This window comes from Colobus angolensis, unplaced genomic scaffold, assembly GCF_000951035.1.
Source record: "Colobus angolensis palliatus isolate OR3802 unplaced genomic scaffold, Cang.pa_1.0 Scaffold224, whole genome shotgun sequence".
NCBI lineage: Eukaryota > Metazoa > Chordata > Mammalia > Primates > Cercopithecidae > Colobus > Colobus angolensis.
In genome coordinates, this window is record NW_012115422.1 from 4,242,306 (window position 1) to 4,256,008 (window position 13,703).

Here is a 13,703-nt window from a genome sequence, read left to right on the forward strand (position 1 = left end):
ATCCACCATGATCAAGTGGGCTTCATCCCTGGGATGCAAGGCTGGTTCAACACACGCAAATCAATAAACGTAATCCAGCATATAAACAGAATCAAGGACAAAAACCACATGATTATCTCAATAGATGCAGAAAAGGCCTTTGACAAAATCAATAGCCCTTTATGCTAAAAACTCTCAATAAATTCGGTATTGATGGAACGTATCTCAAAATAATAAGAACTATTTATGACAAACCCACAACCAATATCATACTGAATGGGCAAAAACTGGAAGCATTCCCTTTGAAAACTGGCATAAGACAGGGATGCCCTCTCTCACCACTCCTATTCAACATAGAAACAAGATCTTATCAGAGTCCTCAAGTTGATTACATTTAGGTAGTCTTACTGCCCTCACCAGTTACCAAAGTTAATTAACAAGCCATTAAACTAATTCATGACGAAAAGTAAAATTATAGATCCTTTTGGCCATTTCAGTTGGCCTTTTCCTCTCTAGGAAATCACAGTATTACCAGATGAAGGTAGCTTTGTGAGTTTTATTTCAGGGCAAGAAGAAATATTGATCTGAAGAGTGAAGCATCTTTTATTAGAATTTTGATTATTGGAATTTTTTCAGAAAAGCTTTTTAAAAAGTTATTAGATAGCTGAACTTTTACAGTTGTCAACCCAGAATGAAAGTAGGCTAAATCATTTTTTCCTTTTCCTTATTTTCTGGTGAAAAATATTATGATTATTATGATTAGAAATAGCAATGTAGAAACCATGCATATATGTCAGGATGCTTGCAGTTTGTTACTAGTAGAGGAATAGTAATCTGAGAACCAGTCTGTAAACGGAGACTTCAAAGTGAAAATTTCCCATTTTAGGAATATAGAAACTCTTTATGGTTTTTATAATAGTAAGGCTAAATCTAAATATTTCACCTAAAGATTGTATAATAACAACCCTGGAAAATTCTAAATATTGAATATGTACATCATGTCTATATCATGGGAGAATACTGCCACCTTGTGCATATAGGATGCTATTTTATGCCTCCATTTTCTTTTGTTACACCAGCTAATACTGTGTGCTTTTTCACTGTTTGGTACTGTGGTTAGATGTGTAAATGTGTAAAACATTTATTTTTTTATGCAGTAAAATCAAGCCAACTATTCTTTCGGCAGGAGGAGGTGTCTTGTGTATTTTTTTTTTTTTTTTTTTTTGAGACTGAGTCTTGTTCTGTCACCTAGGCTGGAGTGCAATGGTGTGATCTCGGCTCACTGCAACCTCCGCCTCCCGGGTTCAAGCAATTCTCCTGCCTCAGCCTCCTGAGTACCTGGGACTACAGGCATGCGCCACCACACCCAGCTAATTTTTTTTTTTTAATTTTTAATAGAGACGGGGTTTCACTATGTTAGCCAGGATGGTCTCCATCTCCTGACCTTGTGATCTGCCCACCTCGGCCTCCCAAAGTGCTGGGATTACAGGCGTGAGCCACTGTGCCTGGCCTGGTCTTGTTTTTTTTAAAAGATGTTAAATTTGGTATAGTTAGCTCTAAGAATTGGAATGTCTGAGAGATCATACTGGTTGATTGACCTCTGGGGTTAGATGAGAATTGGATTCTTTTATTTGAATCTTATGGAAAGTTGTTGATTCTTTAATCATTCTTCATTTTAGTGCTTGCAGTGCTTTGGGATTATTCTGAATGGCAGAATTCATTACACTATTGGAGGTGTAGGGAATTTGGCTTCTGGCACAAACATATCCCTTGATTTTTAAACGTTTTCCTTCAGGTCAAGTGCAGACGAATGACTACAACACAGGGTGAGCATCCCTAATTTGAAAATCTAAAATCCAGAATGTTCCAACATTGGAAACTTTTTGAACACTGCCATGAGATAGTGATTCCTTTGCTTCCTGATAGTTCAGTGTATACAAACTTTGTTTCATTCATAGAACCATTAAAAATATTATATACAGTTACCTTCAGGCTATGTGATAAGATGTGTATGAAACATAAATTTTGTGTTTAGACTTGGGTCCAATCCCCAAGAAGTTTCATTGTGTATTCCAGAATCTGAAAAAAGTCTGAAATCTGAAACACTTCTGGTCCAAAGCATTTTGGATAAAGGATACTCAGCTTATAATAACATATAATAGTTTCTTGAAACACTATTGATGTGAAGAAAAAAATGAGGTCTTTCAAATATTCTGGTTTTCTGAGAGCCTGACTTAGATGGGTTTCAGATATTATTGCCTGTCTGAAGAGGAAGAATTGTGAGACTGGAAGTCAGCCTTTGGATACTCACAACGAACTTAGCTGTGTGACCAGGGATGCTTCCCTGGGTAGTTTCTTTATCTGAAAAATGAGCAATTGAACTAGGTGGGTTCTGAGGATCTTTTTAGTTTTTGAATTCTGTGACTATGTAAAGTTTTATTCTAATTTTAAAATGTTATGCTGTAATGCCCTTCAAAATACTTATTATACTCTTATTTATAAGAAGTTATTTAAAAATTTAATCATATAGTTGTATTTAACTATCAGAGTATATACTAGTAATTTCGGGGGGGCTTTGGAATATGTGTATATAAAAGTATAAAACCAGAAGCCTGGGAAATTTACCTGTCTTTTATTTAACACCTGGGGTGCTTGAAGATATCAGAAGATTGGTTTGGGGGTAATCTAGATTTTAATTGTATGCTATTTATGCTTTGTAATCCTGTTTGGGGCACAAATGCATTCCAAATGCCTACATTCAACTTCTGAGAGGACTCCAAAAGTTGCTACAAATATAGTAAAGTCCATTTTATAAGCCCAATTTTATGACTGGGATGAAAAGAGAGAAAAAGGTACCTAGAGTTGAAAATTTGGAAGTTCTTTAGGATATTACCCGACTTGAAAATGTAAGGCCAAAGACTCTTCAGGATGTAAAACCCTTCATTTTATAGTGTATAACAGCAGATCTTTTCCTGCTCATCTTGATTCATTTCCTCATGAAGCGCTAAGAATGAACCCATGTGACTAAGTTTAGCTTTTTACTTTGGGGTCATCTGGGAATAATTTTTTAAATTCTAGGGATAATTTTAAGGAAAATGATTTTCATTGTTAAGCTACATAAACATGCCAAATTCAACCTCTGTACTGAAATTATTTCCCTGTGCCTTGCCTTGAGATTTTTGCATTTATTTTGTGTAATACCAAATTACTATTTTGTAAAGAACAGAATTATAATAAATGTTGAAATTCACTAATAAAATGCAATCACATAAAATCTATGCACATTATAAGCCATTAAAGATGTTAATGTGTTAAAATATATATTTACCCTTCTGATTCTTGAAATATAATAAGAAAATACTAAGTAAATTATACTTCATAAAAGTGGAGATAATTTAATCATGAAAAAAAACAAAGTGGAAAATATCCTAATCTGTTTTTAGAATGTGAAAATCTTAGGTTCAATCCCAAGTGTTGGCACTAAAACAAAAAAAAGTAAAATCTTAAGAAAATGAGTGTGTCACTGGTAACATTAGTCGTGATGTTTTTCCATAGAGATTTTTCCAAAAGCTCCCTTCCAAAACCTCCCTCTGCGATGAGGTTAGGAATGTTATGGGATTAGAAAAAATATTTAGTGTTAGTTTATAACTGACTAATCTACAAATCCAGTCTCTGGATTGATACTCTTCAGATATTTTGAAATTTTTGTAGAGGGACTGTAGCTTTTATTAATAGCAAATCATAGTTGTAAACAGAGCATTCCTAGTTTCTTTGTCTTAATTTTGTGTATAGATGGAGATTTCAGTTCATAATTAATTACCTATATCTGGTTCAGTTGTATTATGTTCATGTTCATTTGTTTGAAAAGCCTTTGAACTAGAACAAGAATTATGATTGTAATAAAAAAACTTGCTTGTTTCTTCTTTCCTGAGAATTACAGAGAATAAGAAGAACACTTTGTAATGAGTGCATCTTTGTTTATTTTGAAATTTGAATGCAGCAAATAACTTTCAAGATAGAAAAATGTTTTTGTTAAATTATTTGCATCATAAACTGCATAGTTGAATTTGTGGTAAGAAGACTCACCACCCATTTATTTCAGTAGCCAACATCAAACTAGGGTAGTCTGCCAAAACATGTAATAAAAAGTGATGCAGTACTTCAGCGTGATTGCTTATTATGTTCTGTAGGTCCAGACCTATCTATTCTTACATGATGTGCAAAATTGAATGATTCAGCCATTGATTTTGATAAATAAGGATTTTTACAACTATGAAATATTGGTGTTTTGGAAATTAAAAATATCATGTTATTTTGGAATTTTGAAAATGGGTATAGCCATTAACTGTTACAATATGTAGGTCAAGGTAGAGATTGGTAGTTATATGGAATTTGAAGAATTTAGAAAGTAAACCCAGCACTGAGATTTTTAACTTACTTTATTGTGTCTATTGCTAGCCGATCTACTTGGTAAGTTGGTCTTTTTTAAAAATCATAGCAGAAGATTAGTATTTATGATTTTTTTCTCATATATGTGTAAAACTGTGTTTCCTTAGTTTTAATTGCAGAACTTTTTAGGTCATTTTACAATGTAAACCAATAACATGTACAAAATGCGACATTTATATTTTAAACTTATCTTCTTCCTTTTTGCAACTTTTTATTTCTTCCTTTGAATGCATTAAATTTATTGGTTGTAGCCCTCTGTGAAGCAGGTGCTGCTCATCAGAGTGATTCTATATTCAGAAATATTAGTATATGGACATTTTAACATGTGCTAATTTTATTTAATGTTCTACAATTAGTGGGCATAAGGTGTTTTAGATGATTGTGAGTTAATAATCAATGATATACTATGCAGTTTTAAGATGTTTAGCATTGGTCTCATTTATATATTTTTTCTTCTCACTAGGCAAGAAGTTATGAAATGGAATGGATGGGGATATAATGATTCTAAATTCATCTTCAATAAGAAGGGCCAAATTGAGTTGACTGGGAAAAGGTAACCCTCATTTATTTCTTCTTTTGTTACTTCTTTAATTCTTTCTATGAAAAATTTTAAACACACTAGAAAATATGATTTCTCCCTGAGTTTAAACATTATCAACATTTTGCAATAACTGCTTTTTTCCCCCGGTAGTATTTCAAATTCTGATGTTGTCATGTCACCTCTAAATATATGTATATGTGTGTATGTATATATATATATAATATGTCTTAAAAAATAAGGACCTAATATAAGCAATTATATGATAATATATATCAAAAATAGCAAAAATTTTTAATCTAGTTATCCAGTTCATATTCACGTTCTCCAGTTGTCTCACAAAACATCTTTTATAGGTAGTTTATTTGTGTCAGGATCCAAATAATGTCTATAAGCCATCCACCACCCAATCCCCATGCCATTCGGTTTTTTGAAAGCAGCTTCATATTTAAATCTGGTAATTTGCATTGGAGTGTGGGTTATTATGAAAGGTGAACGATTTTAGGTCTGTGTGAATATAAATAGTATTGTAAAAAATTAGTTTCTGAGATAAATTAGGAAAGAAATGATAGAGAAAGATCAGTCATTTTTGTGATAACTTTCCTGTATCTGAAATGTGGTTATTTGTTGATAAGAACTACAAAGTATATTTGTTCAATCATACCTCAGTAAAACTGGAAAAAATATTAAAAAGAATTCTAAAGGATATTTCTGTTATTCCTGTTTGTTCTAGACGTGGTCAGAATTGTAAAATGAGTTCTTTGTTGGTTGTAAGCAATACTGCCCTTGCCAAAGCTCTGTTTTTGGTTTGTCTGTTGAATTTTGATACAACATTTGAAAGGGCAGTGAGTACAAATATGTAATACTTAAATGCTGGAACCAAAAATAAAAAGAAATTGAGACTAAGTAAAAAATTGGATCAGATATATTACGAGTCTATTCTAGTATTGTACCCTGATTTAATATCTATTGGACATTACTATCCTTAAGTTAATGTTTTTAAAACATATGCTATATCAATATATTAAAATGTCAACAAAGTAAGTTTCGTTCCTTTGGAGAAGTTATTTCCTTCCTTTTCATAGTGCAATGTATTAATAATTTTTCTATTTTTCTGACTTATTAATATTTTGTACCTAAAATAAAATCTCAGGAATAGTAATTTGAAAGTAATTTTAATCAAGGTATGAAGAGGTACATTTGACATTAGTTTTTTTATTAGGAAAATAAATATTATCTGTATTCTCATTCCCATCCTTAAGTGTGATTGGGTAGCATGCAATGGAGGCTTAGTTGAGAAATTGTGTAATTCAGGTAGAAGGGATTTCTGGTTAGAAGTAAATTTACCAGTGTTCTAAATGTTGAATCTTTTATGTTTTATTTAAATAGAATAATGTCTGATATAGTAGAAACATCGATGTAGAGATTGGCTTTTCAAAATTTTATGGAGAAAAAAACGAATCTTCTGAACTTAGAAAACCAAATTTCTCTCTTCTCAGACACTGTCCTCATTTCTCTTTCTCTTTTTTGCTCTCTTTGTGTTTGGATCTTGAAGGTACACAGCATTTCTGTTTTATGGAGCAGGGTAGATGGTCACCTGTATTTCAGCAAAGTCTTCTGTACAGTACTGTAGGCCATGTAGTGGTTTATATGAGAAAGGGTGTGTGTGTGTGTGTGTGTGTGTGTGTGTGTGTGTGAAATGAATGATTAGTCATAAAACATCACAGGTAACTATGCCTTAGTGGGTCCCATGGGTTCAGGATCTCGTTCTTATTTTGGGTGTTCTGGCACTTGATTTGTCAGTTTCCTGGAAGAGATGAGGCTGTAGGGGTCTGACACATGCCACACTTCTAAGAGACTGATTTAAAAAATTAGAACCTCAGTGTATTCATTTATGGTTAGATTATTCCTCTTTCAGGGTATGGAATACATGTTAGTGCCCTTTCTGATGTTAGGGTATCTAGAGAACAACATTTGCAACTTAGATATTATTTGGAGAGCATACATTCAGAACAAAGGAGATTTGATGGTCTTGATAGAGATATTTATATAGGCTGTAATAGAACCAGAGAATTTTTCTGTTGGTTTTAATGGGTTACTACCACTCCTGCCAGAACGCATTCCTTAAAGGCCTCATTTCTTTGCATTGTTGACTCCTAAGTCAGAGTCCAGTCGGGGAGAGGGAGAATAAGGGTGCATCTGACTGGAAGAGCCTGCAAGAGAGACCAGGAAACTGAATATCTGGCAAATTTGCATTAGTGGAGGGTAGCTTTTGCCTTCCTCCAAGACTTACACAAAGGATAATTCCCCAAACATATAAATGGGATTTAGGTGCTCTGGGATTAAATATATACTAAACAAACAGTAACTAAAATGAAAAAGCAAAACAAAATTCAATTCCCATTTTGGTGGGAAGCACCACCAGTGCCTTGTCACAGGGTCATAAACTGAGTTGAATTGAATCATAACTTTCTCTATATCTAGTCTGTTTTCCTGAGAATAATTGGTGAATGAGTAGGTTTCTCTGATTTTTATCAGAAAACATTTACAAACACTCTTAAGATAATAATATCTACTATTTATTGAGTGCCTACTGAGTTATCTTACAATAACCCTATCAGATGGATAGAGTTATCTTCTTAAAAATAATGAGGACGAGGAAAGTTAAGTAGCTTACCTGAAGTCGCCTGCTCAGTGGTAAATTGGGATTAAAAACCAGGTGTTTTTAACCTTCATTCTTCTGCAGTTTCTATTATACTGTGCTTTTGAGTTACTTCTGCAGATAACTAAACTCATCCACTGTACTGATCTTGTTCTGTCTCCAAACCCTGGGAGCACTACGCTCTGTATACCAGCACGGTAGAGTTAGTCATATTATAAAAATTTATCTTGCATCAGAAATTCCTATTGTTACTGTGAAAGGCAAAGGGCAGAAGCGTAAGAAGATTGTGATATTCCTGAAAGAGAAAATGGAATTCATGACTACAATGGCTGAGTACAAGAAAACGCTGTTTGGCTGAACAGTATTAATTCACTCTTATTTATTAATAATATTAGAGGTAAGGACAATTTTTGACATTTTTTTGTAGAGACTTTCTATTCTGGCAGTGAGGTGGACTGAAATAATTCAGGCCCCTCGCCTTTTATAACCACATAGAAAAGTTGGATAAAATATCAGAAGAAAGAAATATAACAGAGCTGGAAAGAAAGGGAAATCCTACGTGCCAGAAACTAACAGTGATTATCAGTGAAAATTGATGAGGTGTGGGGTTCTCCTATTTCTGATCCAAAGAACATTGAAAAGAGATTTTTATATGGAAATGTAGTTGATTGTATGTATTTTGCGGGAGGGTAACTTTGACATTTCAAACCCAGGCATTAAGTTGTAAGCAATTATTAGAAGCTATTATAGAATAACAGCTTTTTCCCTATGTTAGGAGAAGGGTCTGAAATTTTTTTCTGAGCAGTCTATCTTCTGAACAGATTTATAACTTATCAGTTTATAAATCTCTAGATTTATAACTTACCACTTTTATTCCTTCTAAGTATGGATAAATTTAGTCCTCCTGGGTTTAAGCAGCATAAGGCAATACTCTGGAGCCAATTCTGTAGATTTTTTTTTCCCTTCAACTTTTAAGTTCTGAGGTACATGTGCAGGATGTGCAGGTTTGTTACTTTGCTAAACGTGTGCCATGGTGGTTTGCTACACAGATCAACCCATCACCTTGGTTATTAGGTTATTAAGCCCACTATCCATTAGCGATTTTTCCCGATGCGCTCTCTCCTTCCACCGCTCCCCCTGATGCGCCCCAGTGTATGTTGTTCCCCTCCCTGTGTTCATGTGTTCTCATTGTTCAGCTCCCACTTATAAGTGAGAACATGCGGTATTTGATTTTCTGTTCCTGTGTGTGTTTGCTGAGGATAATGGCTTCCAGCTCTATCCCTGTCCCTGCAAAGGACACGATTGTGTTCCTTTCTATGGCTGCATAGTATTCCATGGTGTATATGTACCATATTTTCTTTTCCAGTCAATCATTGATGGGCATTTGGGTTGATTCCATGTCTTTGCTATTGTGAATGGTGCTGCAATGAACATATGCATGCATGTATCTTTTTTTTTTTTTTTTTTTGGAGACGGAGTCTAGCTCTGTCGCCCAGGCTGGAGTGCAGTGGCGCGATCTCGGCTCACTGCAAGCTCCGCCTCCCGGGTTTACGCCATTCTCCTGCCTCAGCCTCCCGAGTAGCTGGGACTACAGGCGCCCGCCATCTCGCCCGGCTAGTTTTTTGTATTTTTTTTAGTAGAGACGGGGTTTCACTGTGTAGCTCAGGATGGTCTCGATCTCCTGATTTCGTGATCCAGCCGTCTCAGCCTCCCAAAGTGCTGGGATTACAGGCTTGAGCCACCGCGCCCGGCCGCATGCATGTATCTTTATAAGAGAATGATTTATATTCCTTTGTGTATATAGCCAGTAAGGGAATTTGCTGGGTCAAATGGTATTTCTGCCTCTAGATCTTTGAGGAATCACCACACTGTCTTCCACAATGGTTGAACTAATTTATACTCCCACCACAGTGTAAAAGCATTCCTTTGTCTCTGCAATCTTGCCAGCATCTGTTGTTTCTGTACTTTTTAATAATCACCATTCTGACTGGCTTTTGATTTACATTTCTCTAATGATGAGTGATGCTGAGCTTTTTTTCATGTTTGTTGGCTGCATGAATGTCTTCTTTTGAGAAGTGTCTGTTCATGTCCTTTGCCCACTTTTTAATGGGGTTGGTTTTTTCTTATAAATTTGTTTAAGTTCCTTGTAGGCTCTGGATATTAGACCTTTGTCAGAGGCTCAGATTGCAAAAATTTTCTCCCACTCTATAGGTTGTCTGTTCACTCTGATGATAGTTTCTTTTGCTGTGCAGAAGTTCTTTAGTTTAATTAGATCCCATTTGTCAATTTTGGCTTTTGTTGCAATTGCTTTTGGCGTTTTTGTCATGAAATCTTTGCCCATGCCTATGTTCTGAATGTTGTTGCCTAGATTTTTTTCTGGGGTTTTTATAGTTTTGGATTTTACTTTTAAGTCTTTAATCCATCTTGAGTTAGTTTTTGTGTAAGATGTAAGGAAGGGGTATAGTTTCAATTTTCTGCATATGGCTAGCCAGTTCTCCCAGCACCATTTATTAAATAGGGAATCCTGTCCGGGCGCAGTGGTTCACGCCTGTAATCCCAGCACTTTGGGCGGCCGAGGTGGGTGGATCACCTGAGGTCGGGAGTTTGAGACCAGTCTGACCAACACGGAGAAACCCTGTCTCTACTAAAAATACAAAAATTAGCTGGGCATGGTGGCGCATGCCTGTAATCCCAGCTACTTGGGAGGCTGAGGCAGGAGAATCGCTTGAACCTGGGAGGTGGAGGTTGCGGTGAGCCAAGATCGCGCCATTGCACTCCAGCCTGGGCAACAAGAGTGAAACTCTCGTCTTAAAGGAAAAAAAAAAAGGAATCCTTTCACCATTGCTTGTTTTTGTCAGGTTTGTTGAAGATCAGATGGTTGTAGGTGTGCAGTCTTATTTCTGGGATCTCTATTCTGTTCCATTGGTCTATGTGTCTGTTTTTGTGCCAGTACCATGATGTTTTGGTTACTGTAGCCTTGTAGTACAGTTGGAACTTGGGTAGTGTGATGCTTCCAGCTTTGTTCTTTTTGTGTAGGATTGTCTTGGCTATACAGGCTCTTTTTTGATTCCATATGAATTTCAAAATAGTTTTTTCTAATTCTGTGAAGAATGTCAATGGTAGTTTAATGGGAATAGCATTGAATCTGTAAATTACTTTGAGTAGTATGGCCATTTTCACAATATTGATTCTTCCTATCCATGAGCGTGGAATGTTTTTCCATTTGTTTGTGTCTTCTCTGATTTCCCTGAGCAGTGATTTGTAGTTGTCCTTGAAGAGGTCCTTCACTTCCCTTGTTAGATGTATTCATGGGTGTTTTATTCTCTTTGTAGCAATTGTGAATGCGAGTTCTTTCATGATTTGGCTCTCCTCTTGCCTGTTGTTGGTGTATAGGAATGCTAGTGACTTTTGCACATTGATTTTGTATCCTGAGACTTTGCTGAAGTTGCTTATCAGCTTCAGAAGCTTTTGGGCTGAGACGATGGGGGTTTCTAGATATAGGATCATGTTATCTGCAAACAGAAACAGTTTGACTTCCTCTCTTCCTATTTGAATTTTCTTTATTTCTTTGTCTTGCCTGATTGCCCTGGTCAGAACTTCCAATACTGTGTTGAATAGTAGTGGTGAGAGAAAGCATCCTTGTCTTGTGCCGGTTTTTGAGGAGAATGCTTCCAGCTTTTGGCTCATTCAGGTATGATATTGACTGTGAGTTTGTTATATATGGTTCTTATTATTTTGAGGTATGGTCCTTAAATACTTAGTTTATTGAGTTTTTAACATGAAAGATGTTGACTTTTATCTAAGGCCTTTTCTGTGTCCATTGAGATAATCATATGGTTTTGTCTTTAGTTCTGTTTATGTGATAAATTACATGTATTGATTTGCATATGTTGAACCAACTTTGATTGTGGTGGATAAGCTTTTTGATGTATTGCTGGATTCAGTTTGCCAGTATTTTATTGAGGATTTTTGCATTGATGTTCATCAGGGATACTGGCCTAAATTTTTCTTTTTTGTTGTTGTGTCTCTGCCAGGTTTTGGTATCAGGATGATGCTGGTCTCATAAAAGGAGTTAGGTAGCAGTCCCTCCTTTTCAATTTAGTTCCAGTAGAAATGGTACCAGCTCTTCTTTGTACCTCTAGTAGAATTCAACTGTAAATCTATCTGGTCCTGGGCTTTTTTTGGTTGGCAAGCTATTTATTACTATCACATTTTCAGAACTCATTATTGGTCTATTCAGGGATTCAGGTTCTTCCTGGTTCAATCTTGGGAGGGTGTATATGTCCAGGAACTTACCTGCTTTTTTCTAGATTTTCTAGTTCATGTGCATAGAGGTGTTCATAGTATTTTTTGATGATTATTTGTATTTCTGTAGTGTCAGTGGTGATATCCCCCTTATCATTTTAGATGGTGTCTGATTCCTCTCTCTTTTCTTCTTTATTAGTCTAGCTAGCAGTCTACCTATTTATTTTTTCAAAAACAAACAAACAAACAAAAAACCTAGCTCCCGGATTCATTGGCTTTTTGAAGGGTTTTTGACGTCTCTATCTTCTTCGGTTCTGCTCTGATCTTGGTTATTTCTTGTGTTCTGCTACCTTTGGGGCTTGTTTGTTGTTGGTTCTCTAGTTCTTTTAGTTGTCATGTTAGGTTGTTAATTTGAGATCTTTCTACTAGAAGCTTTTTGATGTGGGCATTTAGTGCTATAAATTTTCCTCTTAACACTGCTTTAGCTGTGTTGCAGAGATTCTGGTACTTTGTCTCTTTGTTCTCATTAGTTTCAAATAACTTCTAGATTTCTGGCTTAGTTTCACCCAGGAGTCATTCAGGTTGTTCAGTTTCTATGTAGTGTGTGGTTTTGAGTGATTTTTTAAAGTCTTGATTCTAATTTGATTGTGCTGTAGTCTGAGAGATTGTTATGATTTCAGTTATTTTGCATTTGCTGAGGGGTGTTTTAATTCCAATTATGTGATCGATTTTAGAGTAAGTGTGGCTATGAGAAAAATATATATTCTGTTGTTTTTGGGTGGACTCTTGATGTCTGTCAAGTCTGCTTGATCCAAAGCTAAGTTCAGGTCCTGAATATCTTTTAATTTTCTGTCTCAGTGATCTGTCTGATATTGTCAGTGGGATGTTAAAGCCTCTCATTATTATTGTGTGAGAGTATAAGTCTCTTTGTAGGTCTCTAAGAACTTGCTTTTGGATCTGGGTGCTCCTCTATTGGGTACATATATATTTAGCATAGTTAGCTCTTCTTGTTGAATTGAACCCTTTACCATTATGTAATGCCCTTCTTTGTCTTTTTTGGTCTTTGTTGGTTTAAAATCTGTTTTGTCAGAAACTAGGATTGCGGCCCCTGCTTTTTTCTGTTTTCCATTTGCTTGGTAAATTTTCCTCCATCCCTTTATTTTGAGTCCATGTGTGTCTTTGCATGTTATATGAGTCTCTTGAGGACAGCATAATGGGTCTTGACTCTTCCCCCAGCTTGCAATTCTGTGTCTTTTAATTGGGGCATTTAGCCCATTTACATTTAAGGTTTTTATTATGTGTGAATTTGATCCTGTCATCATGATGCTAGCTTGTTATTTTGCAGACTTGTTTATGTGGTTGCTTCATAGTGTCACTGGTCTGTGTACTTCAATGTGTTTTTATAGTGGCTGGTAACAGTTTTTCTTTTTCATATTTAGTGCTTTCTTCAGGAGCTCTTGCAAGGCAGGCCTGGTGGTGATGAATTCCCTCAGCATTTGCTTGTCTGGAAAGTATCTTCTTTGCTTATGAAGCTTAGTTTGGCTGGATGTGAAATTCTGGGTTGGAAATTCTTTTCTTTAAGAATGTTGAATATTGGCCCCCAATCTCTTCTGGCTTGTAGGGTTTTTGCTGAAATGTCTGCTCTTAGTCTGATGGGTTTCCCTTTGTAGATGACCTGGCCTTTCTCTCTGGCTGCCTATTACATTTTTGTCTCTCTTTTCAACCTTTGAGAATCTGATGATTATGTGTCTTGGGGTTGATCTTCTCATGGAGTATCTTATTGGGGTTCTCTGGACCTCCTGCATTTGAATGTTGGCCTGTCTTGCTAAG

The 13,703-nt window shown here is 35.8% G+C and overlaps 1 protein-coding gene across 2 annotated transcripts in view; it reads left to right on the forward strand.

Annotated features, from left to right (window-relative positions):
* The window catches only part of AGPS (alkylglycerone phosphate synthase), a 157,831-nt gene that overhangs the window by 26,008 nt on the left and 118,120 nt on the right, over positions 1 to 13,703 (forward strand). For both annotated transcript variants that reach the window (XM_011944033.1, XM_011944034.1), the window contains exon 2: positions 4,892 to 4,981. In XM_011944033.1, the coding sequence (XP_011799423.1) occupies positions 4,902 to 4,981 (80 nt within the window). In that variant the 5' untranslated portion in view covers positions 4,892 to 4,901. The remainder of the gene's footprint in view (positions 1 to 4,891; positions 4,982 to 13,703) is intronic.